At 45.2% G+C, this 27907-nt stretch overlaps 1 protein-coding gene across 2 annotated transcripts; it reads left to right on the top strand.

Moving 5' to 3' along the window:
* Window positions 1-178: 178 nt before the first annotated feature.
* ndst2a (N-deacetylase/N-sulfotransferase (heparan glucosaminyl) 2a) lies at window positions 179-27809 on the top strand. Of its 2 annotated transcripts, none has more exons than XM_079280256.1 (15): window positions 179-270; window positions 6431-6475; window positions 6620-8130; window positions 12017-12080; window positions 12736-12890; window positions 13796-13981; window positions 15294-15422; window positions 19271-19453; window positions 19563-19659; window positions 19746-19869; window positions 21117-21291; window positions 22043-22213; window positions 23915-24024; window positions 25142-25244; window positions 26044-27809. In XM_079280256.1, the coding sequence occupies exons 3-15, from the start codon at window positions 7057-7059 to the stop codon at window positions 26167-26169; spliced, it is 2697 nt and encodes an 898-aa protein (XP_079136382.1). In that variant the 5' UTR covers window positions 179-270; window positions 6431-6475; window positions 6620-7056; the 3' UTR covers window positions 26170-27809. The 2 variants fall into 2 exon arrangements, with proteins under 2 accessions (XP_079136382.1, XP_079136381.1); XM_079280255.1 differs by having other exon boundaries at window positions 11993-12080.
* Window positions 27810-27907: the final 98 nt, after the last annotated feature.

Genomic DNA, 27907 nt, shown 5'->3' with positions numbered 1-27907 from the left:
TGACTTTAGTCATCATCAGCACTGACATCGCTACGTCTCCTCCGCAGAGAACACGCTGTCTTCCTTTGGATTCTGTGAAAATAAACTTTTTAGATGCAGCATATTTTGGGGGTTATATTGTGAACCCTCCCCCGATGTGCCAGATTTGGTTGAGTCCAGGGTTCCAGTAGATCCAAGATGGCAGACCAAGCGGCGATGTGCTGAAGTTCACTTTTAACTCCAAACGCTGGAGCTCGTTATCCTCCAATCCTCAGGTCGGATCGGTGTCTGGTGAGTCCTGAATCACTCACCGACTTCATATTGTGTGACACCGTGTCAGAGCTGAAGCCCGTTAAAGTGCAGTGAGTGTCGTTAGTTAGCTGCCGTAGCATCAGCAGCTAACGTAGCTGCAGCGTTATCTCAGGTCCCAGTGGTCCCAGTGTTTAACGTTACGGGGCTGAGGGCTGTGCTGGGAGCCTGTTTCATCGGCCGGGCATCATATGGATACGTCAGCTCCTTGGAGGGAACACGAAGCAGGTCCAGGTCACGGTCCGTTCTGCTGGTCAGAGTATCACAGAGCCGCTGAGAGCTGTTAGCTCTGCGAGCATTAGCTCCATTCTGGTGGTGCTGTTGCTCAACAGGGCTAACTTAGCTGTTAGCATGCTATCTGGAACCTCTGACGAGCTGCTAACATAAAGTTGACCCTGTTTCTTTTCCACTGCCTTTGGGATAACCTTATTTTAGTGTCATGGCCTTCAGGCATTACGACACCGAGCTGTAGGTTTATGCGTTTATTATGTATAACCGTGGCTCATCTGTTGTGTTGTCAACAGTGTAGTGGTAACGTCAAGTATGAGGGAACGATAGTGTCGTGGGAGCTGACGTTTCTCACACCGGCCTCCAGGTACACGTACCCGCTACAGTCCGGACTACTAGTGCTTTAATTCCCACCGGAACGATGGCTCGCATCTCACCGAGCATCACCGAGTGAGTGGCTGCGGTTTACAAGGTGTGTGTGTGTGTGTGGGGGGGGTTTCTAGTGAATTGTTTCGAAACTGAAGAGTGACTTGTTGAATGAGGCTTGGTGCTACCTGGATCAGACTAGATTACACTTGCATGGTCTAATTCTGCATCTGCAGCCAGGTGATGTGTTTGACTGAGTGAAGTTGCAGCCATGTGACGGTGCAGTGACAGCATCACTCTGTCCTCCTGTAGTGAACAGGATCAGAGGGCTTGAGCTGTGGAACCTCGACCTTGAGTAGCGTCTGGAGTCTGAAGTCAGACCCTGCATGAGGATTGAAAAGATCAAATTCTAAAAGTGGACACTTGTACGCTTGGCCAGATTCTGCTGTGTTTACCTAACCTTTGATCAGTGTTGCGTGGTTTTATTGATCGTTTTGTAAATGTTGCCCTGTTTCTCGCTGTGAATTGTGTTCATGCTGTAGCTCAAACTATTCTCAAAGCTGGTCAGGAGGGTTTGTTCAGGCTTCACAACCAGGGCTGACTTAGGATCAGATTAATACTCGAATTCATACATTTCTAATTAATAGAAAAATCTTTAAGACACACACACACCGATGTAGACAGACAGACAGACAGAGAGAGCTGTATAGAGAGCGGGGGTACAGCAGTACCAGGACCTGTTGGAGCTGTACTGTCAGACCTGGGTCCTGCATGGCAGTAAACATGAAAAAGACTAAAACAATTACATTTCAAAAAAGATCCAGATCTCAGGGAATAGCATACCTTCACATTAGAACACATAAAGCAACTGTACAGATTACATTTATTGAGGATTGAAAGTAAGTTCCACTGGAAGCTTTCAGCAACAAGTCCTTTGTCTGATGCAATCAGAAGGTCATTAGTTATTTCACCAGAGCGGTCTCTGTGCTGTAATGCTTTCTGAATCCTGACTGAAAGTCCTCAAGCAGTCACGAATCAGTTGTGTGACTTTCTACGCAACAATCGTAGAAAGTCACACAACTGATTCGTGACTGCTTTCTCAAGGATCTTCGAGAGGAAGGGAAGGTTAGAGATCGGTCTATCGTGAGCCAACACCTCTGGAAGACGGTTCATTTCAGCTACTTTAAGGACTGCGGTACATGTTGGTTCGTAAAGAGATAATATCTTGTGAATCCATTTTAATTCAGCCAGAGTTCGTCAGGAGGCTTGTGATTCCATGTTTAGGACCATGAGGTATAACTAACATATCACAACTCTTTTCTCTTTTTAATGTGGAAGCAGTCAGTTATTTTGAGTATTGCCTTCGTGCCGACAACAGCCTTGTTTTCTGGTCGTCCGTCCGTCCCTCCGTCCCTCCGTCCGTCCCTCCGTCCCTCCGTCCGTCCCTCCGTCCGTCCCTCCGCTCGTCCCTCCGCTCCATTCTCATGAACTCGACATCTCATGATCTCGACATCTCATGATCTCGACATCTCATGATCTCGACATCTCATGAACTCCTGGAGGGAGTTTCTGAAAGCTTGCTACAAACGTTCAACTCAGCGATGAACTGATTACCATTTAGTGGTCAAAGGTCACTGTGACCTCACAAAACAGTGTTGTCCACCATAACTCATATGCTAATTATGACAAGTTCCCACAAATGTCTTATAGCATAAAAATGATGAAGTGATGACATTTTTGACAAACATGGATATAAACTGTGACTTGAGTAGTTGGCAGAAGCAGTAATTACATTTTTCTGGTCATCCTAACCTCGACACGTGTTCTGAGCTCATTGTTGAAGCTGATCATCACGTCTGTCCGCTGTTTGATGCTGAGCGTTGATGGACGCTCCTATTTTTAGATAACGGGTGTGGGTGATACGGACTAACTCATCAATCATTCACTGTATGCGTCATTGTATACAATAACAATATACAGTATTTGTTATGAACAGCAGCATTATCTGGAATTCTATCGTCAAACGTCGAACCGAATGAGAAGGTCTGCTGTCTGAAGATCCAGTGGATGAAAGAGAACCTGACCGATGAAGAAGTGCTTTCACAATGATGCTCTCAGTGCTGGTTGAGCTGCAAAGACGTCAAATGAAGATCATCACTTCTGATGTGACACAATCAGTGCAACACTTGTGAGAAGCTGAGGACAATAACATGTGGCCTGACATTGGGAGGATGTAGGATGATAGATACCAGAGAACGGTGCGTGTATAAAGTGGATAGAAATAATACATTTAAACAGAATGCCGTCTCTATATTATCCATCCACAGGTGTCATCTTTCTCCCTGAACCCTCTGACATGACTTGACGATCATAATTGAACTCGGTGACTTTATACCTGCTTGCCGAGGATCAGCTGAAACCAGCAGCTTTCTCAGTGTAAAACACAAACCATCTGTTGGTGGTAGAACCACAACCTAATGGTGGCTCAATAGAACCGTCACTGACGATGGTGCTGTATCAAAGACGTATTGGGAAGATTTAGGCGTTTCAGATGAGCCGAGTGGCTGTGAACCAGCTGTTGTTTGAGGCATTATTGGCAGTTTCTGGTGAGCGAGTACCTGGAGGGGGTGTGAGAGCGTGTTAAGACACGGCAGGTCGGCTGTAATAAGTAGTTTGTTCAGGAAGCTGTCCTCTCAGGGACTTAAATACCTAATTTTAGAGGTTTGGAAGAACGTTTTCTTTCATTTCATGGAACTGGGGTTGGGTTGGATGATGAAGTCATTAGTTATGAGTGATTCTTTTAGATGGGTTGTACAATGATATGGCGATAGGAACTTTATGAATTCCATTTTCTCAAGTAGCAGTTAAGTGTAGAACATCAATTCCTCTGTTTTGGCATATTTTTCATCTTCGGTGATTTACAAAGGGTATCAGACTGCTCAGTGACTGCCGCTGATACAAATTATTGATCACTGATGATCCATATTGACAGATACAGATCCCTTTGTTGTTTGATTATAGATTATATCTGTAAACCATCAGACATTTTAAATGTTATCATTTTACTTTATTAAAATAATTGATGTGGGTTTTTTTCTTCATATAAACACACAATTCAAATTATAATGAAATAAAAGATTGTATTTTTTTTTTGATAAAAAAAAATCTTGTCATTAGTAGTTTTAATGATGTATTATTAGTGTAAACGGCTCATAATTCATCGATAATATATATTTATCTTAATGTAAAAACATCTCCAAACTACTGGATTTATTCAAGTTTATCACCAAAACTACATGTTATGAGAACATGTGAACACATTAGGGCTGCACAATTAATCGAATTTTAATCGCGATCACGATTTTGGCTGCCACGATTAAATGAGCATGATCGTCAGCAATATTGACGTTTAAAATGTGTGCTCTGCTACATATCAAATCAAGCGCTTCCTCAACTAACAGTCAGCCGACCACCAGGGGGCGAACGAGATGGGAGGTGTCATGCGCGTGAGAGGGATCAGTGCCGATCACAGATCAACAACGGTCCTTACACCGCTAGTTATCAGTGACTGTGTTAGCCCCTTCAGCTCTGAAGTCTGTATCTATATCTATAGAGATATAGATTCATCAACAAATTCATTTGGCTCTGCACTCTTTAGTATGTTTTCAAAGCTAATAGAAGTGATCCAGTTGACACACTTTATCATAGTTAATCATAAGTTTATCATAACCAAGCACATGTTCCTGAGATGTCCTGATCAAAGCTACCTTGATCCTCTGCTGGGACGCGTTGCGTTAGTGTGGATTTAAAACTGGATGAGTACTGTGTGTATGGCTGGAGTGTTGATGGACTCCTCTGTAGTCCGGCTTACCTTCAGCTCCGTCCTTCTTTAAATCCCAGTCTGAACAGGTAGCACTTGACACACACTTCAATGAGGATGTCATTCACTAACTTTTTACAGAGCTCGTGGTCTTCTCTCGCACGCTGGAGATGAACGACCTGCTATCAGTTCAGGAGCTCAGCTCACATAAATCTGGAAGACATTTGACCTCCCAGACCTTTATCACTCCTAAAGTAGCTAACGGGTGTGAGAGCACGAGTCAGTCTGACATTGTGATCAGCTCTGTTTCAACAGAAGACATTTTTGTTTTTACACATCCACTTTTCAACAGAGCATTACTCATTGGCTCCATTTCGAGTGACCTTTGAATGAAAGCATTTCTGTGTCAGACACAGAGTTGGTTAAAGGTTACTTTCACTGTTCCTCTGAATGTTTACGGTAGCATTTAGGAATGATTCAGTTCTCATAAAGCCACTATAGACCTTGCCTGAGCAGTGAGCTCCTTTGCAGCATACAGTGACCACTAGCATCAGTGCAGCCTGTAAACACAGCTCAGGGTCCCTGTACTCCGCTGTACCACTTTGAAACTGATGATTTATTTCTCTGCTCTGGTTTTTATTTTATCCCCCTTCACACCCCTCCCCACCTCACATTCTCTGGTTCGGTCGGTCCCCCAGTGTTGCAGCTCGGCTCAGTAATCCATTAAACGGATCTCATTAGGACCACAGTCTCTCTATATGATCTATTCCTCCCCCTCATCTTCCTCACCTTCAACCCGTCTGTCTGTCTCTGTCTAGTGTTTTGTTAAGCAGCACTGGTCTCTGTTCAGATGGACTCTTGGACCTGGTAGTGTTTGTGTGGACAGGGTGCTGGTCCAGCTCTGCATTAAATGCTCACCGCTGCCATCCTGACCAGCCCTCCAAGGCCTCTGTGCCCACTGGGGCTACCCAGCTAGACTCTGTTCCCCCTCTTCCATCTGTAACTTCAGATGTTGGGAGGAGTCGCCCCCTGATGGACAGTAGAGATAATGCAAGTCTTAAGACACTTCCGGAGGTTGCCGCCTGGTGTTTGTGTGTGTGTGTGTTGTTGTTGGACACACAGAGCAGGGGCAGAGGCTGCATCGATAATAAATGACACAAATAACGTTAAAAAGTACAGATTAAGAGAATCAATAATCAATTCTCTGGTCTACTGGGTTTTGGTACCCATCATCTTTGGTACACATCCTGCTGATGTGTTTGTTTTAGGCCTCACAGTACTTCCAGTTGCTTTAGTCAGTCAGAGGCTGAATGATTCATCTTTAATCTTAAACCATAAGCGCCAGTTAAACCATAAGCGCCACACACAACACAACTGGAAGCTCCATGATGGGATGTTTCTTACTGCTCTTTGCTCTTTACTTAAAAATAAATCTACAACAGTTATTGATGGTACTGATTATTCATGAATTATTCATGTCCATCGAATCCTTGAAGTGCTCCAGCTGTCTGAGGTTTTCTCTCCAGGCCTCCCTGAATGACTCCTCCATACTCAAAGTAGAGAATAGACGAAGCCTCGCTTGTCTTCATTTCACGTTGAAAGTTCTGCTCATATTGTATGAAACCTCTTGGATTTGTTCTTTGAAATAATCAGAATACAGCTTTATCAACATGTTTTCTTTTCTCTTTCTCCTCCTCCCCCCCTGCTCTCTCCATCTCTCTCTAGCAGGGGTCCTCTGGATCAAAGGGGTTTCAGACCTGCAGTGTTTTCCAGGTGAGACTGACACACAACAGTCCAAGATTATCAAACAGTGTTTATGCTGAATATGCTCCTCCCGAATAAGAACCGAATGTTGACCCCCCCCCCCCCCCCCTCAACTCTTCGTTCATCTCACCCCCCTCTGTCCTCATCCTCTAGGTGTCGTTCTGGGATGTCCAGGCTCGGGGGCCTGAGGGGGCTCAGCCCTGAAGCACAGAGAGACTACACAAGCCTCTACAGATGGACACATCCACATGTGTCTCTACCTGCACAGCTGCTTGAGAGAGAGAACTGACCAGTCAACAAACTTCTCCCTCTTCGGTCGCCTGACATTTGACATTCCATCAAACAATCATCCATCCTTCCCTTTTTCCATTCAGTCGTCTAGAGTGTGCTAGAAGTTAGAAGTGGAGAGCAGGTAACGGATGATGCTGGCCATGGTGACCTAGTGTAAATGGCTATTCCTCAGCACAGATCAGTGCCAGTATCTACTGCTCAATCTTCCTCCTCCTCTCCCCCCTCCTCTACCTCTCTGCTCTCCTTCCCTGTTCACCGCTGTCCCTCGCTGCCCGGTCCTGCCTCTCCCCTCCAACACCATGGTAGGTGCAGGCTTGGGCGTGTGGAAGCTAATGCGAGGTGTCCGCCAGCTGGAGCTCCACCGCCTCATCCTGGCACTTATCATCTTCTGCTTATTATCCATGGCCTTCCTAGCTTACTACGTCTCCAACAGCCCCAAAATCAAGGAGGCCCCCCCTTTGCCCTTCAGTGACTGTGGCGGAGGAGGGGGGATGTCGCCGGGAGCGAGCACCGGAGCCGCCGGAGGAGGGCCAGGTGTCCAGAGGGCACCGCTGTTCCTCCCCCAGCGCCAGGGCAGACTACGGCAGGTAAAGGCTGTGGACAACTCCAGGACAGAGCCCGTGGTTCTGGTGTTCGTGGAGAGCATCTACTCCCAGCTGGGCCAGGAGATTGTAGCCATATTAGAGTCCAGCCGCTTCCACTACCGGACAGAGATTGCTCCTGGTAAAGGAGACATGCCCACATTAACGGACCATAACCGTGGGCGCTACACACTGATCATCTATGAAAATGTGTTGAAATATGTCAATCTGGATGCTTGGAACCGCGACTTGCTGGACAAGTACTGTGTTGAGTATGGAGTAGGCGTCATTGGCTTTTTTAAAGCGAATGAAAACTCTCTCCTCAGTGCACAGCTCAAAGGTTTCCCCCTCTTCCTACACTCACACCTGGGACTCAGGGACTACCGCATCAACCCCAATGCTCCTCTGCTCTACATTACCAAGCCCAACCAGGTGGAGCAAGGCTCTCTACCAGGGGATGACTGGACCATTTTCCAGTCCAACCACTCTACCTATGAACCAGTGCTTCTGGCCAGCACCAAGTCCTCTGAGGCACTGGCACATTTTGGACCCAGCCCCTTGCGGGCTCTCTACGCCACCGTGGTCCAGGACTTGGGGCTCCACGATGGCATTCAAAGGGTTCTCTTTGGAAACAATCTCAACTACTGGCTTCACAAGCTGGTGTTTGTGGACTCCATTGCCTACCTGACAGGGAAGAGACTGTGCTTGTCTTTGGACCGCCACATCCTGGTGGACGTAGATGATATATTCGTTGGCAAGGAGGGAACCCGTATGAAGGTGTCTGATGTGGAGGTGAGTCCATACAAGACACCACACATGATCAGACATTAGCTGTCGTTGCCTCTGACTTTGCGTCGTAGTTGAATATGAGATGTTGACACAGATTCATGTTCATGTCAAGAGGACTTCAGATGGTATGCCAAGGAAGTGTAGTTAAGGATCAGTTCAGTTTGTAGGATGAGCAATTACTACTGTTGAGTAATTCATTTTGAAGTAAGGTGGATTACTGAAAGAGCATCAAATGATAATGTGATGGGCAATGTTCCCTCTAATTTTTCATGTGTCTGGGCATACACACAAGCTCCCTGAGCACACTGAGGACCACTGTGAGCAACATCAGATGTGCACGCTGTGGCCACACACCAGTATCACACCTGTTCAAAACCTTGGATCATAGCAAGTTACATGGCTTATTAAAAGAATCAAATTACAGCAGCAATTTTCACTAGTTTACTTTTAATATAAGTGATTTGACAAACTTTAAAGGAAAAAGACAAAAATCTTGTTGTTCATGAGATGTGTAGTATGTTTTATGTGAGAGTCTTGCTTTGGCCATGGGAAGAGTCTTGCTTTGGCCTGTGTGAGGTCCTGTTGTGGCCTGTGTGAGGGTCCTGTTCTGGAAGAAATGATACATATACACCTTTCAGACATAACATTTTGTTCACATTAAAACATTCACATTTTGCACAATGACGTGTGCTGTAGCTTGTGATACAGTGTAAATTCCTGTAACTCTGTCTGTAAAATATGTAATTACTCAGTTTTTTATTATCATTTCTACTACCCATAAATGATCTAGTAGTAACATAATTTAATGATTAATATCCATAAGTAAAAAATCTTAATAAATGTCACGAGAATATGCACAAATCTGACTTAAATTTTACCTTATTTTTCACGTCTGTCCTTCTCACTTCTCCAATGGTTGTACACTTTGTCCAGGTTGATGGATTCGTCTGCTTCTTGCTTTGACTTTATGCGCATCAGCTGGTCCAAATGTGCCACTTCAAGACGATTTCTGGATGCTGTTTTGATTTTATTTTTAGTTTTTTCTGCTGAATGTGACGCTTGAGGTAGTCCAACTTCCATTCAGTCCACATTTTTCCCTCGGAAAACTCATTTGCTACTTTAGCTTCGCTGCATGTTTTGCAGAGTAGACCCTTCCCCCTCGAAAAAGAAGAAATCTCACCCAGTTTCACCGCTTGTTCTTCTATTTGAACATACTCCGACAGCCATTCCATCTTAAAAGAACCACATTTCTTTTTTCCAATGGCTTGGTGAGTGGATGTGTCGCTGCCCGTTCGTTTCGCCATGATAAGGGGTTAGCATTTGCGTCTCGTAACTCCGCCGCACTGTTGTTAGCTAGCTAACCTGCAGCGCGAATGGGCAGGGCAATAGTGTCAATGCTATGATTGGCTGCGTAGCGTAAGTGAACCGAATCGTATCATTGGCTGGACACCTGTCACTCACTGAGTTACGTTGCAAAATAGTACAGAAAACAAAATTATTATTATTATTATTATTATTGGTTTAATTGATTAGATAAGATTAGGACTAATATTAGATATTAATTAATACGTTTATGTTGAATTTTATTTTATGCGCTGCATAGATTTTCTTGTGCGCTGAGAATGTGCGAGCAGTGCGCGATTGCTCAAGCGCGCAGCTTAGAGGGAACATTGGTGATGGGTTTGTAATATTCTGCCCAATAGTTTTTATTTGCATAATGACACTATCAGATGATACATGCAGCTTAGAATCCAGTGCTTTGGCTGCCTAGTTACACATCCGGATTTATAACTCACAAATATAATGACTTCACTCACAAAACAACATTCCTTCTGTGTAGTTGGATCGTTGGCAGACGAGCCAAGCCATTTATACATTTATTAGATGGACTGGATATTCATTACTGATCTGCAACATCAATTCAAGATACCTGGAATTGTATTTGACAGGTCAAAACTCTAATTTTAGATATCTGTAATTACATTTTGACTAGAACAATTCAAACTACTTCTGCCATTCGTGTGTATGGGGTTTCTTATTACAGATATAATTCAGTTGCAGTTATCTGCAACTGAATTATGATTGTTCATAATTCCAATTGAAGATATCGGTTTTCCCGCATTTTAGTTTGAGTAATCTTGACCAATGACATTCGAGCAGGCTTTGGGTGAATGCAGGTGAACAGTCCATGTGGAGATAAAAGAGGCAGAACTCAGTGGCTGAAATGCATTCTGGGAACGCAGCAGCTATCGTCTGACAATGAGTTAGCCTTTCATTGGTTTAAAATGAGCTTGTCTAGTGTTTACTTGTAAAACAATCCACTCGTACCATAGACTGTGTAGAAGTGGGCGTAGCCATGGTGACGTCACTCATTGGTTTGTGGACTGATGTTTTGAAGCCTCGAGTTCAGCGGTTCAGCGTTGCAAACTTGTCTTTTGCAACCAGTGAATGGAGATGATCATATTTGGATTGTGGAAGAGTGACATAGAGACACCGTATACGTCTCTGGTAGAGACCTGTCAATCACAGTAGCCCCGCCCTAAAGCATCCCCTGCTTTATGGTCTGTGTGACTCTAAATGGACCATAATGTACTAAATGAACATCATGCTGTATTGAAGAAGACTTGAAACTAGAGATTGAGACATAAACTCATGTTTACAATGTTTACTGAGGTAATAAATCAAGAGAGAAGTAGTAATTTTCTCATAGACTTCTATACAACCAGAGGAGTCGCCCCCTGGTGGACACTAGAGAGAATGCAGCTTTAAGTCACTTTTCAGAACCAGAGGTTACTCCCTGGGTCTTACATGTTGTCTCTCATCTCAAGTTGCTCATTGGAATGTAAACAATGAGCAGCAAAAGGAAGAGGACGTCTTACTGTCTTACTGTATGTACAAGTGAGAAGCTAGATGTATAACAATGGCACTCTTGTAGTCTATTACATTGTTAATTGCTGCTCTGAGATCTGAGAAATTGTCACCATATGGGGTCTGATGCCTACATTAAAGGCTTCACCAACACTGACAGAGAAAAACCCGATGTAACAAGTGTAGAGCAGCAGCTGGACATGGACCCACTAATCAAGAGGACAGAGATGTAGAGCTCTGTCTGGAAGCTGCTGCTTGTAAGGTAGAATTCATCCTTATGTTGCTGGCTGTGAGACTGTGTCTGTCTTGGGTTTTACAGATCTGATCCCTTCTCTTAGATTCTATTCCATCACTTCCTGCCTTCTCTACTTGAACACGTCAGGATGCTGCTCAGTGGTTATTAGGTAGCACAGGGACGATTGGGCCCATGGTTCTCTCTGTGGTCTCTTGGTTTGGTGCTCTCCTGTCCTGTTAGTTCATATTTCTTCCGGTCCGTCAGTGTTGCTGCTTCCACTGTCAAAAGACACCCCGGTCAGATGAATAGCAAACTAGGTGTAACAGTTGCCCTGACCCCACGGCTGCCTGTCACCTATTGTATGCATGTTTCACTCTTGCGTTTTCAATGACACCATGGTGAGGCCGTGTCTATCATGGGAGACCCCCCTGAAATGGGACACAGCTAGTGTGTCTCCATCTGAAAAATATGTTCATAAACATGTGGTTACATGATAATGTAACACTTACTGTACAGGTCACCTCCATACTGATCTGTAGAATGATTATGAAATGCTTCTTCTGTGAAATAACATTGCAGAAAGCAGCATAAAGATATCCGTATCAAAAGAGTTTGTATAAAGTCGTTTGGACATGAGCCTTGGGGCTTGTAGGATCATTGAGGTGAAGCAACATTGGTTCATTTTCTAATCATTCAATAAGTATGAAATGAAATGATGCTTCCACTGAGTAAGAGTGAGGTGTGTTTTTCATCCTTTCACAGGCATTGCTCAACACTCAAAACAAGCTGAGAGCGCTGGTCCCTAATTTCACCTTCAATTTGGGATTTTCAGGAAAGTTCTATCACACAGGTATGGATCATCTGACCTTCTTGTATCGACAAAGCTTTGTGTATCCAGGAAAAAGCAAATTGTAAAATTGGGAGAATTAACTGAACTCTAATATTAACCACATTAAAGGATGCAATTCAAAATAACTATGACAAACCAATACATTAGTGACCTCTAGTGGTGAGGTTGCAGATTACAACCAACTGAAAGTTCTCCGGTGTGCCAAGCGTGTGCCGCAGAGCTACGGTGGTCGTTGTCAAAATGTGAAAGTGTTTGGTATGTCCTGAGTGCACACAGTGCTGGTAAACTTCAGCTGCTGTCCATGAACGTAGTTGTACTTTTCTTCTTATTAAAAACAAAACTATTTGTTAGGATTCACAGATTACTCTGTGGCACCTACACCTCTTCACAAATCATTTCCCATCCATGATGTTGACCGTTTCTAGTTCCTTTCTCCACCATATAGGCGTTCTAAAGGGAAATGGATGTGTTCAGGGATGCATGCAGCTGGGGGTGGGAGGACAACATCTGTCTTCATCCTGTGGAGCTCATAGGAATCCTTTTTTGTAAAGTAACATGAGGCCAGATGTTGCACTAAAAACACAGGAAATGTGACTGATCGTGGATGTGCTCAATTTATTACCACCACCAACGTAGAAAGGATGTGTGTTTTCAGGAACTGATGAAGAGGATCGGGGAGACGACATGCTGCTCCAGCACAGGATGGACTTCTGGTGGTTCCCTCACATGTGGAGCCACATGCAGCCTCACCTCTTTCACAACGTCAGCGTCTTGGCAGAGCAGATGAGGCTCAACAAGGTCTTTGCTCAGGTCAGCCGCTCTGCTACTACACACATGGCCAGTGTGGCTGCATGGAGAGTGGAAGGAGGATGACACGGTGTTCCTTTGGGACCACATGGCTACAGGAGTGGTGTCCGCTTAGACCTCCTTCTGTGGAGCGAGATGGCAGCTCAACAGTAGATGCCACATCAAAGTGGTCCGAGAGCATGAAATCTGAGATGCAGCTCTGCAGTGTGTGTCAAGTTATTAATATCTGGGTTGATGATGTGTTAGACACAGATTTTATGCTAAATTTGGCCATTTGTTACCACTGGAGTATTGATAAGACTCATCAAAGATCCCCTCGAGAAACCACCTCTAGCTCACACGGCGCTTTTTTGACGATTTGCATGGCGATAACTTCTGTTGTGTGAACTGCTCAGAAACCCCCTTATTGTCAGTATACGTAGGAAAGCCATCTGCCGTCTGAATGCTCTAGGTTTCTGTTTTGAAGTTGTAAAGTTTCATGAGGCTGTGATTATCCTAGAGGCTACTGTTGGGACCGACATGAATACCGTTGGACTCATTGCATCCAGAAGAGCCTCATTTACAGTCAAACACAATCTATGCAATTCAAGAGTGTTCAGGCCATAGAAATACAATAGGAGTAGAACTGACACTGAACTGTTTTCCATGGTCATTTGACTCGTCCACAAAAACAATGGGGATTGTTGTCAGTGGACCCTAAAGTGTTGTAGCAGCTCATTGGGAAGAGACGTATCGCTGGAGCGTGTTCTTCTCCAGAGGGTCAGGGAGTATTCCTGTTTAGTATGTTGGCGGGCTGTGGGATCTCAAAGAGATGTTTAGTATTTAGAGAAGCAGACCTAGGTATACTCTATTCTCTCCTGACTTTAACTTTCTCTTTGGCACCCTGTCCTCTCTCCACACCTCTCCAGGAGCATGGCATCCCAACAGACATGGGCTATGCAGTGGCTCCGCACCACTCTGGGGTTTACCCAGTTCACAGCCAGCTCTATGAGGCCTGGAAGTCTGTGTGGGGCATCAAGGTGACCAGCACTGAGGAATACCCTCATCTGAGGCCAGCTCGATACCGCCGCGGCTTCATCCACAATGGGATCCAGGTCAGTCCACAGTCCACCTGCATTGCAGTAGTGTAGACACATTTTTCAGTCAAAACAGAAGATTGATGTGGACTGTTGAGCAGAGAATAGTTTTCACAGTTTGCTGAACAGCAGCAACATGATTTCTGAAAGTCACTGAGAGCAATTCAAATGTACATTTTGGATGCGTTGAGCACGCTCACATGAAATTGCATTTACCTCTATTCTATTAAGCCCAGTTCAGACCAAAGGAGAGACAAGTTGGAACATGCAACTGCTTGCAGTGCGGCGGTCTGCAATGTTCTGTCAGTTTACACCAAAGGGAGCCTGGCCACAGAATTACTATGTGCGGATCATATGGATCGTCTTGTTTGGTTGGCTGTTAAAACAGGTGACATTACGGTCTAAAACCAGCTACTGACATCATCATGACACCATCAGCCCGCTTGATTTGAGCAGAGACGGGCCAGCTCTCTCACACACACACACACACACACACACACACACACACACACACACACACACACACACACACACACAGCAACGTTCTAGAACCGCTTTGTCTCTAATCTATGGTCTGAACTGGGCAGAACTTCACTTCGTTAGACTTTGTTTTTAGTACAGCATCATAGCAAGTTCACAGGGTTACACAAATATCACATGATATCTCAGAAGAGTCCTGGCACTAAGTTGGACAGAGATCGCTGCACCCTCAGGAGCACGGTGCAGAGATGTACATCAGAAATACATCAGAGTTCATGAGTTGATTCATATTTTGCATAAAGAATATGAATCTGTAAAGTAATTAAAAATAATGAACTGTTTTTCAAATAAATGTAGTGAAAAGTTGTATGTATAAAGATACAGAAAACTGAAATACAAGTACCTCAAACTTGTGCTTGAGTACATGTACTTAGTTACATTCTACCATACCAAGAGCACAAAGGTCTTCATAAGTCCAGCCTCTCAATGTTCTCAAAGTGAACCAGATCACTTTTAAATGCACACATTTAGATTTGGCTTCTCTGCATCTCCAGCAGAAGCAAATACTGAAGTTCAAATGTAGTTTTCAACCAACAGCAGCACTTGAAAAATCATGAAACACTTGCAAAACGTAGCTGAAATACATGCTGAATAAGAGAGTTTCACCGTTGTGCAGACTGACCCATCATAGTGCTGCTTCCTGTTTTTATATTGGGAATGCTGTGTTTAACAGTGCTATGGGCCATTTGAGAGCAGTACTCAGAGCCAGTATTCTACCAGCTTAACACTACAGAAGACAAGCATACAAACATAATACACCAACAACTAATGATCTCCTTGTGTGTTTTAGGTGTTGCCCAGGCAGACCTGTGGTCTGTTCACCCATACAATCTTCTATAACGAATACCCAGGAGGCTCCAAGGAGCTGGACAAGAGCATCAGAGGAGGAGAGCTCTTCCTCACGGTCCTCTTAAACCCTGTAAGTCTAAACCGGTCTGCTGTGAGACTCACGGTCCTCTTAAACCCTGTAAGTCTAAACCGGTCTGCTGTGAGACTCACGGTCCTCTTAAACCCTGTAAGTCTAAACCGGTCTGCTGTGAGACTCACGGTCTTCTTAAACCCTGTAAGCCTAAACCGGTCTGCTGTGAGACTCACGGTCCTCTTAAACCCTGTAAGTCTAAACCGGTCTGCTGTGAGACTCACGGTCTTCTTAAACCCTGTAAGTCTAAACCGGTCTGCTGTGAGACTCACGGTCCTCTTAAACCCTGTCAGTCTAAACCGGTCTGCTGTGAGACTCACGGTCCTCTTAAACCCTGTCAGTCTAAACCGGTCTGCTGTGAGACTCACGGTCCTCTTAAACCCTGTAAGTCTAAACCGGTCTGCTGTGAGACTCACGGTCCTCTTAAACCCTGTAAGTCTAAACCGGTCTGCTGTGAGACTCACGGTCCTCTTAAACCCTGTAAGTCTAAACCGTTCTGCTGTGAGACTCACGGTCCTCTTAAACCCTGTCAGTCGAAACCGGTCTGCTGTGAGACTCACGGTCCTCTTAAACCCTGTAAGTCTAAACCGGTCTGCTGTGAGACTCACGGTCTTCTTAAACCCTGTAAGTCTAAACCGGTCTGCTGTGAGACTCACGGTCCTCTTAAACCCTGTCAGTCTAAACCGGTCTGCTGTGAGACTCACGGTCCTCTTAAACCCTGTCAGTCTAAACCGGTCTGCTGTGAGACTCACGGTCCTCTTAAACCCTGTAAGTCTAAACCGGTCTGCTGTGAGACTCACGGTCCTCTTAAACCCTGTAAGTCTAAACCGGTCTGCTGTGAGACTCACGGTCCTCTTAAACCCTGTAAGTCTAAACCGGTCTGCTGTGAGACTCACGGTCCTCTTAAACCCTGTCAGTCGAAACCGGTCTGCTGTGAGACCCACGGCCCTCTTAAACCCTGTAAGTCTAAACCGGTCTGCTGTGAGACTCACGGTCCTCTTAAACCCTGTAAGTCTAAACCGGTCTGCTGTGAGACCCACGGTCCTCTTAAACCCTGTAAGTCTAAACCGGTCTGCTGTGAGACTCACGGTCCTCTTAAACCCTGTAAGTCTAAACCGGTCTGCTGTGAGACCCACGGTCCTCTTAAACCCTGTAAGTCTAAACCGGTCTGCTGTGAGACTCACGGTCCTCTTAAACCCTGTAAGTCTAAACCGGTCTGCTGTGAGACTCACGGTCTTCTTAAACCCTGTAAGTCTAAACCGGTCTGCTGTGAGACTCACGGTCCTCTTAAACCCTGTCAGTCTAAACCGGTCTGCTGTGAGACTCACGGTCCTCTTAAACCCTGTCAGTCTAAACCGGTCTGCTGTGAGACTCACGGTCCTCTTAAACCCTGTAAGTCTAAACCGGTCTGCTGTGAGACTCACGGTCCTCTTAAACCCTGTAAGTCTAAACCGGTCTGCTGTGAGACTCACGGTCCTCTTAAACCCTGTAAGTCTAAACCGGTCTGCTGTGAGACTCACGGTCCTCTTAAACCCTGTCAGTCGAAACCGGTCTGCTGTGAGACCCACGGTCCTCTTAAACCCTGTAAGTCTAAACCGGTCTGCTGTGAGACTCACGGTCCTCTTAAACCCTGTAAGTCGAAACCGGTCTGCTGTGAGACCCACGGTCCTCTTAAACCCTGTAAGTCTAAACCGGTCTGCTGTGAGACTCACGGTCCTCTTAAACCCTGTAAGTCTAAACCGGTCTGCTGTGAGACCCACGGTCCTCTTAAACCCTGTAAGTCTAAACCGGTCTGCTGTGAGACTCACGGTCCTCTTAAACCCTGTAAGTCTAAACCGGTCTGCTGTGAGACCCACGGTCCTCTTAAACACTGTAAGTCTAAACCGGTCTGCTGTGAGACCCACGGTCCTCTTAAACCCTGTAAGTCTAAACCGTTCTGCTGTGAGACTCACGGTCCTCTTAAACCCTGTAAGTCTAAACCGGTCTGCTGTGAGACTCACTGACTAGACTTGAAGGCAAAAGGGAGGTTTGATTTGGTGACAAAGCCAATGCTGTGATTAGTGTTTCCATTGTTATCGTACACTGAAACTCAAACTAAAAGCAAAATGAGTAGTGGTACATATTGTTGTAAACTGAACTAAATACAACACTATCCTCACAGAAAAACTAAACCGTTGGGAAAAAATAAATGAATTTACGCTTTGTTCCAGGAGATGGCGCTGTGCCTGTTGTTTTTCACAGGCTGTGAAGTCTTAAAATATTGTAGTAAATCAAGTGTGTGTGTGAGAGAAGATTTAAACATTACAACCATTCTTCCACACTTCTCCAGCCAGCTGTGGAGTGTGTATGTGTAGCTACAGACTTGTGAAACATGACACCTGGTCTAAACTAAAACAAAGTCATGAAACTAACTGAAGAAAGGGACGAAAACTAGCAAACACACCCAAAACTGAAAGACATTAAAAAGTCCTCACGCAGTACCTCGTAACGAGTAGTGTAAGGGAATACAATTCTCTAAATGATCTCAGTTATCAAACCAAGTGCTGCTGGCTTACTGTGTGAGTGGCTGTTGTTCTTTCACCAGGGAAGCTTATGATGCCATGACAACCCTCGGCAGGTTAGTGTGCATCGTGTCGAGCCGATCGTTGGAGAACTTGTGGTTCTACGAGCCTGCACAAACATGCATTGCAACCTCAGTTTAATATTTTTTATGATAAATGTGAAGTGCAAGGTTGCAGGAGCACAGACTGTGTGGACGTCTGCATGCACAGCTTCTGTTGGTTCATGTCAGTGAACACAGCGATGGTGAATATTGATCAGCAGCTGATTATTAGATAGTCACTGCTCTCGTATAGGAACACGAGCTATGATGAGCCTGATAACCACACGGCTTCTTCATGAAAAGAAATCGAGAAATAGAAGCAGTAATGACACCAAGTAATAAGTAAAGTAATAGTATTACTTTTGAAAGCAGTAATAAGTAAAAGTAGCGTATTACACTTCCTGCCCAAGACTGGTCTAAACTAAACCACAATAAAAACTAAACTATCATAACCTTGTTTGGAGCTCTGCCAAACTGTTATGTATCATTAATAACATAACCTCATGGACCTGGACACAATGGAGACAACCCTGAAGTGAGATGAGAGAAATGAGCGAGTCTATGATAAGAGCTCCATAGCTCAGCATGTGGCCCGTCTCCCTCCCTGCTGCCCTTGAAATGAATCATTCATATGAATATAAGTCCAGTAATAATGTCTGCACTCAAACCAATTTGCCGTTCAGGGTATTTTGTCCATCACGACACAATCCGTGTGCCCATAAGGCTCACGTTACTTCCTGTTGGATATCAGTATCACCACAGACAGTGCTCTGCATTACACTCCACAGCACTCACACTGTCAAAAAGAAAAGCTGTGTAACATGAAGAGGAGTGACAAAGAGCGGAATGCCAAATTAGGTATAATATTAAACATAGAGAGTAAACTGAAGTACAAAGAGAAAAACTGCATAAAGTGAAGTTCAGTCAACTGTTGAGATCAATGGACAAGAGATGCTGGCTCAGCATAAGTTCCAGCAGTGCTCATTACCACTAGGGTCCATCTGCCCTCCTGTGGGGACCCTTCTTCTTCTTCTTTTTCATACGAGGACATCACACACACACCACACACACAATTGTCACAATTGCAAGAGACAAAAAATTGTCCCATGATTTTAGTGTCAATCACACGGGGTCTAGGACTCCCAGAGACTCCTGCTGGTTTGAGTTCCAGGACTTGTTGCTGTGACAACAGCTGCAGGTAGATGCTGAACTAACCGCTGCGCTACATTGTGTCCTCTCAATCCAGATCAGCATTTTCATGACGCACCTGTCGAACTATGGCAACGATCGTCTGGGTCTGTACACCTTTGAGTCTCTGGTGAAGTTTGTCCAGTGTTGGACCAACCTCAGGCTGCAGACGTTGCCCCCCGTCCGGCTCGCTGAGAAGTACTTCCAGATCTTCCCTGAGGAGAGAGACCCTCTCTGGCAGGTCAGAAGATTCATTTTGGTTTTGGAAGCTCACACTTTTTGCAGATTAATCCCAATGTTCTTTGGAGATTAAGGAGAAGACATTGAGTCTTGATGTGATCATTTCTCAGAACCCTTGTCATGACAAGAGACACAAAGATATCTGGTCGAAAGAAAAGACCTGTGACCGCCTCCCCAAGTTCCTCGTGATTGGACCACAGAAAACAGGTTCCACTCTCTCTCTGTCCATTCTATCTTCGTCTGTGTCTGTAAATCTCTCCCTGCTTATTCTAAATGTCTGGTCTTTACTCAAGGCACTACAGCGCTGCATTCATTCCTGAGCCTGCACCCAGCCGTCACCAGCTCCTTCCCCAGCACCACTACCTTTGAGGAGATCCAGTTCTTCAGTGGAGCAAACTATGACACCGGGATTGACTGGTAAGGACGGGGCTACCACTGACTGCACGCAACATGGCTTCAACTTGAATTCATTTCTTTCTAGTGTTCCTTCCGTTCTTTAAACTTATTTTCAGTTTCAGTTCGGCTGAACTGGTTCTTGTCAGAGCTTAAAGGATAAAGTAGATATAATACTAACATGACACATGCAGACACTTTTATCCAAAGAGACTTACAATAAGTGTATTCAACATCGGTGTTCATGAGAACTACTCGTCACCAGCAGTCATGAGTGCATCTCCTTTTTTAAACAAGCATCTAAGAGCATAAACCAGAGCACACACAGAAACAAACACAGTGCAGCATAAATGTCTGTCAGTCACCAGCATGTCATTTTCCCTCGAGGGTCCTGATGATGCAGGATGTCAATCAACAAAACTGTCCAACCAACAAGTCAGTTTGTATAACTTCATGTTTACTCCTCTGGTTCATTGGTTAAAAGTCTGTGTGAACCGGACCAGAACTAAAATGCAACACTGTCTCGTTTGTTTCCCTTGGTCCGGACCGAATCGAACCAACCACAGGTGTGACAGCACAGTAGAACTAGTCCACTGCTCTAACTATCACCACCTCTGGTTTGGTCAAAGTAAACCCATGATTCACTCGGTTGCATTTGAGAACATTCTGGCTTCATACCTGTTGCTGGCCTCTTTGTGCTTTTGCTACTGTGTTCACATGAGCTCCGTGAACTAGTGTGTCAGAGTGCTACTAAGGTCAGGACAACCTTTTAGATGAGGCCTTGTAGATATGATGTGAGTGAAGATGGACTGGCAATATCTCAACTCCAACTGGCGGACTGCTGAGGAGAAACAGCTGAACGTTTACGAGCACACTGAGCTCGTCTCCAAATCATGCGCATAGGATTGTGGGTGTTTTAGGAGCACAGAGCACATGCAGCGTTGAAGATCCTCTGAACGAAGGACTCGGTCCTCGGTAGAACCCGGACAGTCCTTCAGAGCGTCCTTCAAATTCAGTTGAATTTAAGGAACACTGTCAAGCTGCTGTTCGCTCACAGAGCCTGATGCGTTTAGTAAAGCTGCCAAAGGAGTCTGTTACATACTGACCTGGAAGTGTGAATACTTCAGTCAAACGTTAGTTTAGTCTGAAGTTAGTTGTGATGCGTTTGTGGAGATCTGGTTTCAGTCTGAAATCGGAGAGAATTCCCAAACGGTAACACAATAAAACATAACACTAGCTAACTCGTACTTGTTTTATTTGGTGATCCTCAGGTACATGGACTTCTTCCCATTCCCTTCCAATGTCAGCACAGATTTCATGTTTGAAAAGAGTGCCAACTACTTTGACACCGAGGCGGCGCCGAAGAGAGCTGCTGCCCTGCTCCCCAGAGCCAAAGTGCTGGCAGTGCTCATCAACCCGTCTGACCGGGCCTACTCCTGGTACCAGGTGAGGACCGTCACACGAGGCTTCGGCCTCATTTCTCCACACGGTTCTATAAGCTATGCATCTTGACATCTCCTCGGTTAGATTGAACCTGTTGATGCGTTCGATCATCAGAGTAAACGCTTCTGAGTTTGGAGAGAACACAGCGTGTATAGGTTGCATTATAGAGGGCCTTCATTTTGAAAGGCCACATCGGAATGCCCTGATTTTCTCCGAGTGACACTCTGGGGTGCTCTGCATGCTCTTTATTTTGAAGTCTCAGTGACAGGAAGTTTCTCAGTGACACTCTGAGGTGGTGTACTGTCATTTTGAAATCTTTGGAAATGTGCTCTTTTGTTGGAATAGGATTATTAAACATTATCATCATTTGATTTATTATTTAAAATGTATTTGTTTTGTTCTATTATTATTGACAGACTTTGCGTTTGTTTTGAAGACAGTCCTGACATGCTCGTACCGTAATGCCTAGTATATAAACGCACCGCAAAACAATATAGTCCTATCCGACGTAGAAGAAGTCACAATACATGGCGTATACTCCATATATGGCCCAGCCCTTCATCACACACCCTGAACACTGTACACACATACAGTGCTGTGATCAAAGCAGTTCAAATCTGTGTTTAAGATTCTTACGTGTGTGTGCGTGTGTGCGTGCGTGTGTGTGTGTGTGTGTGTGTGTGTGTGTGTGTGTGTGTGTGTGTGTGTGTGTGTGTGTGTGTGTGTGTGTGTGTGTGCGCGTTAATGGCCACAGCACCAGAGGGCCCACCAGGACCCTGCAGCGCTCAACAACACTTTCCATGCTGTGGTGACAGCAGGCCCCTCTGGCCCCAGGGACCTGCTGGCCCTCCAGAGACGCTGCCTTCACCCGGGGGCCTACGCTCCTCACCTGGAGCGCTGGCTGCAACACTACCAGCGCAGCCAGGTACGTGGGCATCATGGTCCAGCCTACCGTACTGTAACAGTCAACAGCTGCTGCCATTTACATAATGGTAGAATGTTCTGAATGCTTCACAGAGCATCTTTCTGCTCTGAAGTCCTTTCGTGTGTTTACTTTGTGGATGATTTCCGTGCTACATGAAGATGCTTTTTATCAATATAATACTTCGATAATATAAGTTTGGTTTCACTCATGGTTACATCTGCATAACAAAACATCTGCTCAGCATGTTCCTGGTGAAGACCTGCTGATAACATTGGTGGTGATGTGGCCATTTTATAAATATAAAGTTTCGATGTACTTCACAACAGGAACCACAGCGATAAAACATCTGCAAGCTGATTATAACAAGTCATTCCATAATGTGTATGGAGCATCCTTCTGAGACGTCTCGAAGCGGTCGTCCAGCTATAGATCAGTCTGAGCCTTCACACGTTTAGACTTCAGGGCTTATTGTGACAACTGACTACATCTTTGAAGAGCTGAAGTCTGCAGCAGTCTCTTGAAGTCAACGACGCGGAGAGCGTCACATTGCTTCCTACTGTCCCGTTATAGATGAGTATGTTATTGGGGAGGAGTTGTGAGGTATTCTGATGGGTTGTGTTGCGAAAGTCTGCTGTGCATTGTGTTCCTGCTCTGCTGATGGCAGGAACCCTGCAACGCATGCAACATTCATTTACCCAGGGAAGGTTTGTTGAGTGCAAATTATCAATTCTAATGCAAATTAGTCTCTTATTTTTAAAAATTGCATGTGCCATAACTTTCCATATGCAATTGACCTCTATGCCAGTGGTTCCCAAACTGGGCGGCGCAGTGGAACTACAGGGGGGGGGGGCTTCATCACCAACCCACACACACACACACACACCGGTAAAATAATATAAAATAACAACAAATGCAATTGCAAACAAGTTGTAAAGATCAAGAATCAAGCAGAAGTGACTGTGTTCCAACCACGCCCCCAGAGCAGCTCATGTTACAGAACAGGTGACGCGACCACAAAGACCAGTGGAAGTAAGAAGATATAAGGAGGCGTATCTGTCTCTGGGCTCTACGAGCACGGTCGGCAAAGAACAGAGACCTTGTGTTGTGTGTCTTAACATGCTGAAGGCAGACAGCATGAAGCCCACCACATTGAAGAGAAACTTGGAAACTCAATGTGAACAAGCACCTTGACTTTTTCAGAAATAAATTGGAAGACTTTCACTTTGTGAAAGCTGCATCTGTCCCTGTGAAAGCACAACTCGCTGTGAAATGTGGGAAATATATGTTGTTTGCACTTAAAAGAAATGAAGTTAATTTACAAATGAATATGCCAGAAAGCAATTTACATGTAATATGAATGTGATCTACGCAGAGAGAGCACATCAAAGGGGGGGTGGACAGAGAGTTTATAAACCGCTGCCCTGTGCAGTCAGAACAATGTGATCTGCTCGCAGGATTCTTGAGGTAATGAGATGAGTAAATATAACCTAAGTATCACATGGTATCCCTCTCAAGTGTAATGCTATGTTCTTCCAGCTCTGCTATGTAATAATGATGCAATCAGGGGATGATGATGACGTCAGTGGTCAGCTGATGCCTCTCTATCCCGTGCTGCTGTTAGTCTGAGGAGTTCCTTCTCTCATGTAAGTCTCATGCTCCCTGTGGAGACGGTCCTGGATGACGCTGCTCTGTGTGTTGTAGTTGCACATCGTGGACGGGGCCCTGCTGCGGTCCAACCCGGCTCTGATGATGGAGGGAATCCAGAGGTTCCTCGGTGTCACTCCCATCTTCAACTACACCCAGGCTCTAATGTTTGTAGCACACACACACACACACACACACACACACACACACACACACACACACACACACACACACACACACACACACACACACACACACACGTGTTTCCTCAAAGGAACACATCAACATTTAGTTTGAAAGCTGATAATGCGTAAAGTTCGGTTCATTATTTTTTGATTTTGAGGTTTTAATGTGATTCTGTAGTTCCTGTGGTGTTCCTTATGTAATCAAATCCAAACATTCAAGTGTTATGTGTACACACACACACACACACATGCAGTGTCATTTGGACTGTGACACAATTTTTATTTTGCCTCTACACTTTGACTCCAGTGGATTTGCACTGACTCATCAATATGTGGTTGAGGTGTAGATTTTCATCTACGAATGCAAATGGAGTCCACCTTTAACCGAGAGATGAACCCGGCAACGTTTCCATGTACCACATGTGAACAGTGTTCAATGAACACGTACCACATGTGAAAGGTGTTCAATGAACACGTACCACATGTGAAAGGTGTTCAATGAACACGTACCACATGTGAAAGGTGTTCAATGAACACGTACCACATGTGAAAGGTGTTCAATGAACACGTACCACATGTGAAAGGTGTTCAATGAACACGTACCACATGTGAAAGGTGTTCAATGAACACGTACCACATGTGAAAGGTGTTCAATGAACACGTACCACATGTGAAAGGTGTTCAATGAACACGTACCACATGTGAAAGGTGTTCAATGAACACGTACCACATGTGAAAGGTGTTCAATGAACACGTACCACATGTGAAAGGTGTTCAATGAACACGTACCACATGTGAAAGGTGTTCAATGAACACGTACCACATGTGAAAGGTGTTCAATGAACACGTACCACATGTGAAAGGTGTTCAATGAACACGTACCACATGTGAAAGGTGTTCAATGAACACGTACCACATGTGAACGGTGTTCAATGAACACGTACCACATGTGAACGGTGTTCAATGAACACGTACCACATGTGAACGGTGTTCAATGAACACGTACCACATGTGAACGGTGTTCAATGAACACGTACCACATGTGAACGGTGTTCAATGAACACGTACCACATGTGAACGGTGTTCAATGTGTCTGCAGGTACGATGACGGCAAAGGGTTCTGGTGTCAGCGGGTGGAAGGAGGTCGAGCCAAGTGTCTGGGGAAGAGTAAAGGCAGGAAGTACCCAGAGATGAGTCCTGAGGTACATCTACAGTTCACCTCTCTTCACTCACTTGCTCCATATAGAAACAGAGGATGAGAACAGCCTGCTGCAGTAGAACACCACATGTCTATTCTTCCACTGCTGAAGATAGTCTGTTTGAGAAGCGTTTCTTGTGACCAGCTGTTCTATTTCATCCTTACTGACCGCCAGAGGCCAGAAGACGCTGGATATCTTCTGTCTCACGCAGGTCGAGTCCCCTGTGACCTCGGATGACCCCCGTCGTCAATAAGTTCCGGTGTCATCCTGAGATCCTTTTTCATCTTCTCGCTACGCAGGCTAGCTACCATGGTAGCATAAGCTTAAACAAAGATGTGTCTACGATCAAGACATATTCGAGCTTGTCGCTGTAGCCTCACAGAAGCCTTGTGATGGGGTCTATGACGGGGGTTGGTTGATGTAAAGTCTTGACCTGCGCGAGACAGAAGATATCCAGTGTTAAGCACTGCCTCTGGCGGTCAGTAAGGATTCATAGAACCGGGGTTATATTTGTAACTTTCGTTGTAGAAAATGACTGAGCCTTTTTAAAAATGAAACTTGAGCGTCTTTCAAAGGTTTACATCTTCAGAAGGAACCAGTGGAATAATATTGAATAACACCAGAGAATAAAGATTGGAGAACCTCACAGTTAAATAATGAAGGAGGCAGCAGAATATCACTGCAACTTCTGTATGTTCTATAAATGTTCTTCTTTAGTTCTTCTGATCTCTGACTTTTCCCAATCTGTGTGTGTGCGTGCGTGTGTGTGTGCGTGCGTGTGCCTGTGTGCGTGTGTGCGCAGTCACGTGCCTTTCTTGCCGGGCACTACCGTGAGCACAACATGGAGCTGCTGCGTCTGCTGAACCGACTTGGCCATGCGCTGCCGTCCTGGCTCCGCCAAGAACTCCAGAGCACGAGCTGGAGCTGAGGCCACACCCCCTCACGCACACAGACGGACAAACGCACCACAGAAGAAGCCAGGACCGGAGTCTGGATGAGCCCGCACTTGGCTCTGGATTAAACTGGACTAGATGATCCGGTATCAACAGGAGCAAAAGAGCTGGTGTTACTGGGGCTCCTGTTCAACATGAGATCTTCCTCAAAGTGTTGGTCACTGTTTGAAAAGGATCCCAGCCAACTCTCCATGCAGCCCCTGGTCTGTTGCCAGCATGTCAGCACTGGGCAGCCCTCAGCCTCCGTCACTGTGTGTTGGATGGGGGGGGGGGGGCAGCAGCTGACACTGAACGCATCAGTTGGTTGTGGATCCAGAGGACTGGGTGACCAGCAGGTTTGGGGCATAAATGTGAGGACAGAGCGTGCTGATGTGGAGTGTATGAGTGGACACAGGACACACACACACACACATCTCATCTCCACAAGAATGATTGTAAAGCATTTTCAAAAGCAGTTGTCTTTGTTAGGTTTGAGGGGCAGCTGGGAAACAAAATGTCCATCAGCCTGAAGAAGCCGGTTCAAAGAGCTGGTCCACACACACACACACACACACACACACACACACGTACGTGTACCTGCAGTCGTTGCCTAGTCCGTTTACTGCGGTGACGGACGCTTTATAAAGGTTTAGGTGACAGGTCATGTAAATATCATGTGATTGGTATGTGACTGGAGGCCAGGTGTGGTCCAGGCTCCGCCCATCACCAACATCCTGTCAGTGAGCAGCAGATAAAGAGGCTTCGTGAATGATGACTGCTCTCCACGTTGGCTCAGGTCAGTGGTTTTTTAAGATCACTAGTTTTTAACCTCCACAGCGCAGTGTTTTATTAAATATACCGTCCATGATGGAACCATGCTGCTGAGCAGAGCTTGTGTTGTCGGACTGAATTTTTAGTCTTCATACTTCTGGACCAGAACATGAAAGTTCAGGTTTCACCTCACTGCTCTTTATGAAGTGATATAACTAACTCATTTAGTGATGAATGGGTTTGGTTCTGCTGGCTGTCCAGGGTCCATGTAAACAGTGAGCAGTGGTTCTGATTCCATCCTCCTGACAACAGCTGCTGAGGCTCATGGGTACTGTAGTGTGAAGAGCACACAGTTGAAATAACTACAACTGTTGGCGTGGTTTAAGTTCCCAAGAGACTTGAGTGCTGTTATTATTAAATAAAAATGGTCCATAGAAAACCTCCAGATTGTAAACGACAGAGTGAACTTAACCAACCTGGACTACGGGAGCATTTAATTTATTTAGTCCTCAATCACAGCGTGTTTAATAGTGATAACTAGTTGGCAGCTGCACAGGAAACCTGACGTGATGTGGTCTTGAGACACAGTCCTGGACCAGAGCTGTTCAGACCTACTGTGGGTTTGTGAGATGCTGATGGGGGGACGAGCACCTCGGCCAGTAAGAGAGAAGAGAACCTGTCAGATATCTCCTGGGAAAGCAACACACACACACACACACACACACACACACACACACACACACTCTTGTCGCCATCTGAGGACCAGAGGTCGGAGCCAGTATGGAGACAAATCAGAAGCTGCTGTCTTGTTTGTTTTGTATAAATGTCAAAAAGGCCAACACTGTATCATCTCTAATAAACACAGAGAGGTTGGACTCCATGGCTGACGTGTCTTTCTTTACCTCACTCACCTTCATGTTACTGGTGTGCAGGGTTGGGTAGTAACGGCAGTGGTGTATAAAG

The sequence above is a fragment of the Melanostigma gelatinosum genome (genome assembly GCF_949748355.1).
Source record: "Melanostigma gelatinosum genome assembly, chromosome: 12".
NCBI lineage: Eukaryota > Metazoa > Chordata > Actinopteri > Perciformes > Zoarcidae > Melanostigma > Melanostigma gelatinosum.
Note: the sequence above shows the minus strand (reverse complement) of the source record. Positions and strands in the feature narration are given on the sequence as shown.

Coding starts and splice junctions, on each gene's coding strand:
- ndst2a (XM_079280255.1), top strand. CDS start 7,057: ATGGTAGGTGCAGGCTTGGGCGTGTGGAAGCTAATGCGAGGTGTCCGC. Junction 19,870..21,116: donor TATGACACCGGGATTGACTG/GTAAGGACGGGG, acceptor GGTGATCCTCAG/GTACATGGACTTCTTCCCAT. Junction 24,025..25,141: donor AACTACACCCAGGCTCTAAT/GTTTGTAGCACA, acceptor ATGTGTCTGCAG/GTACGATGACGGCAAAGGGT.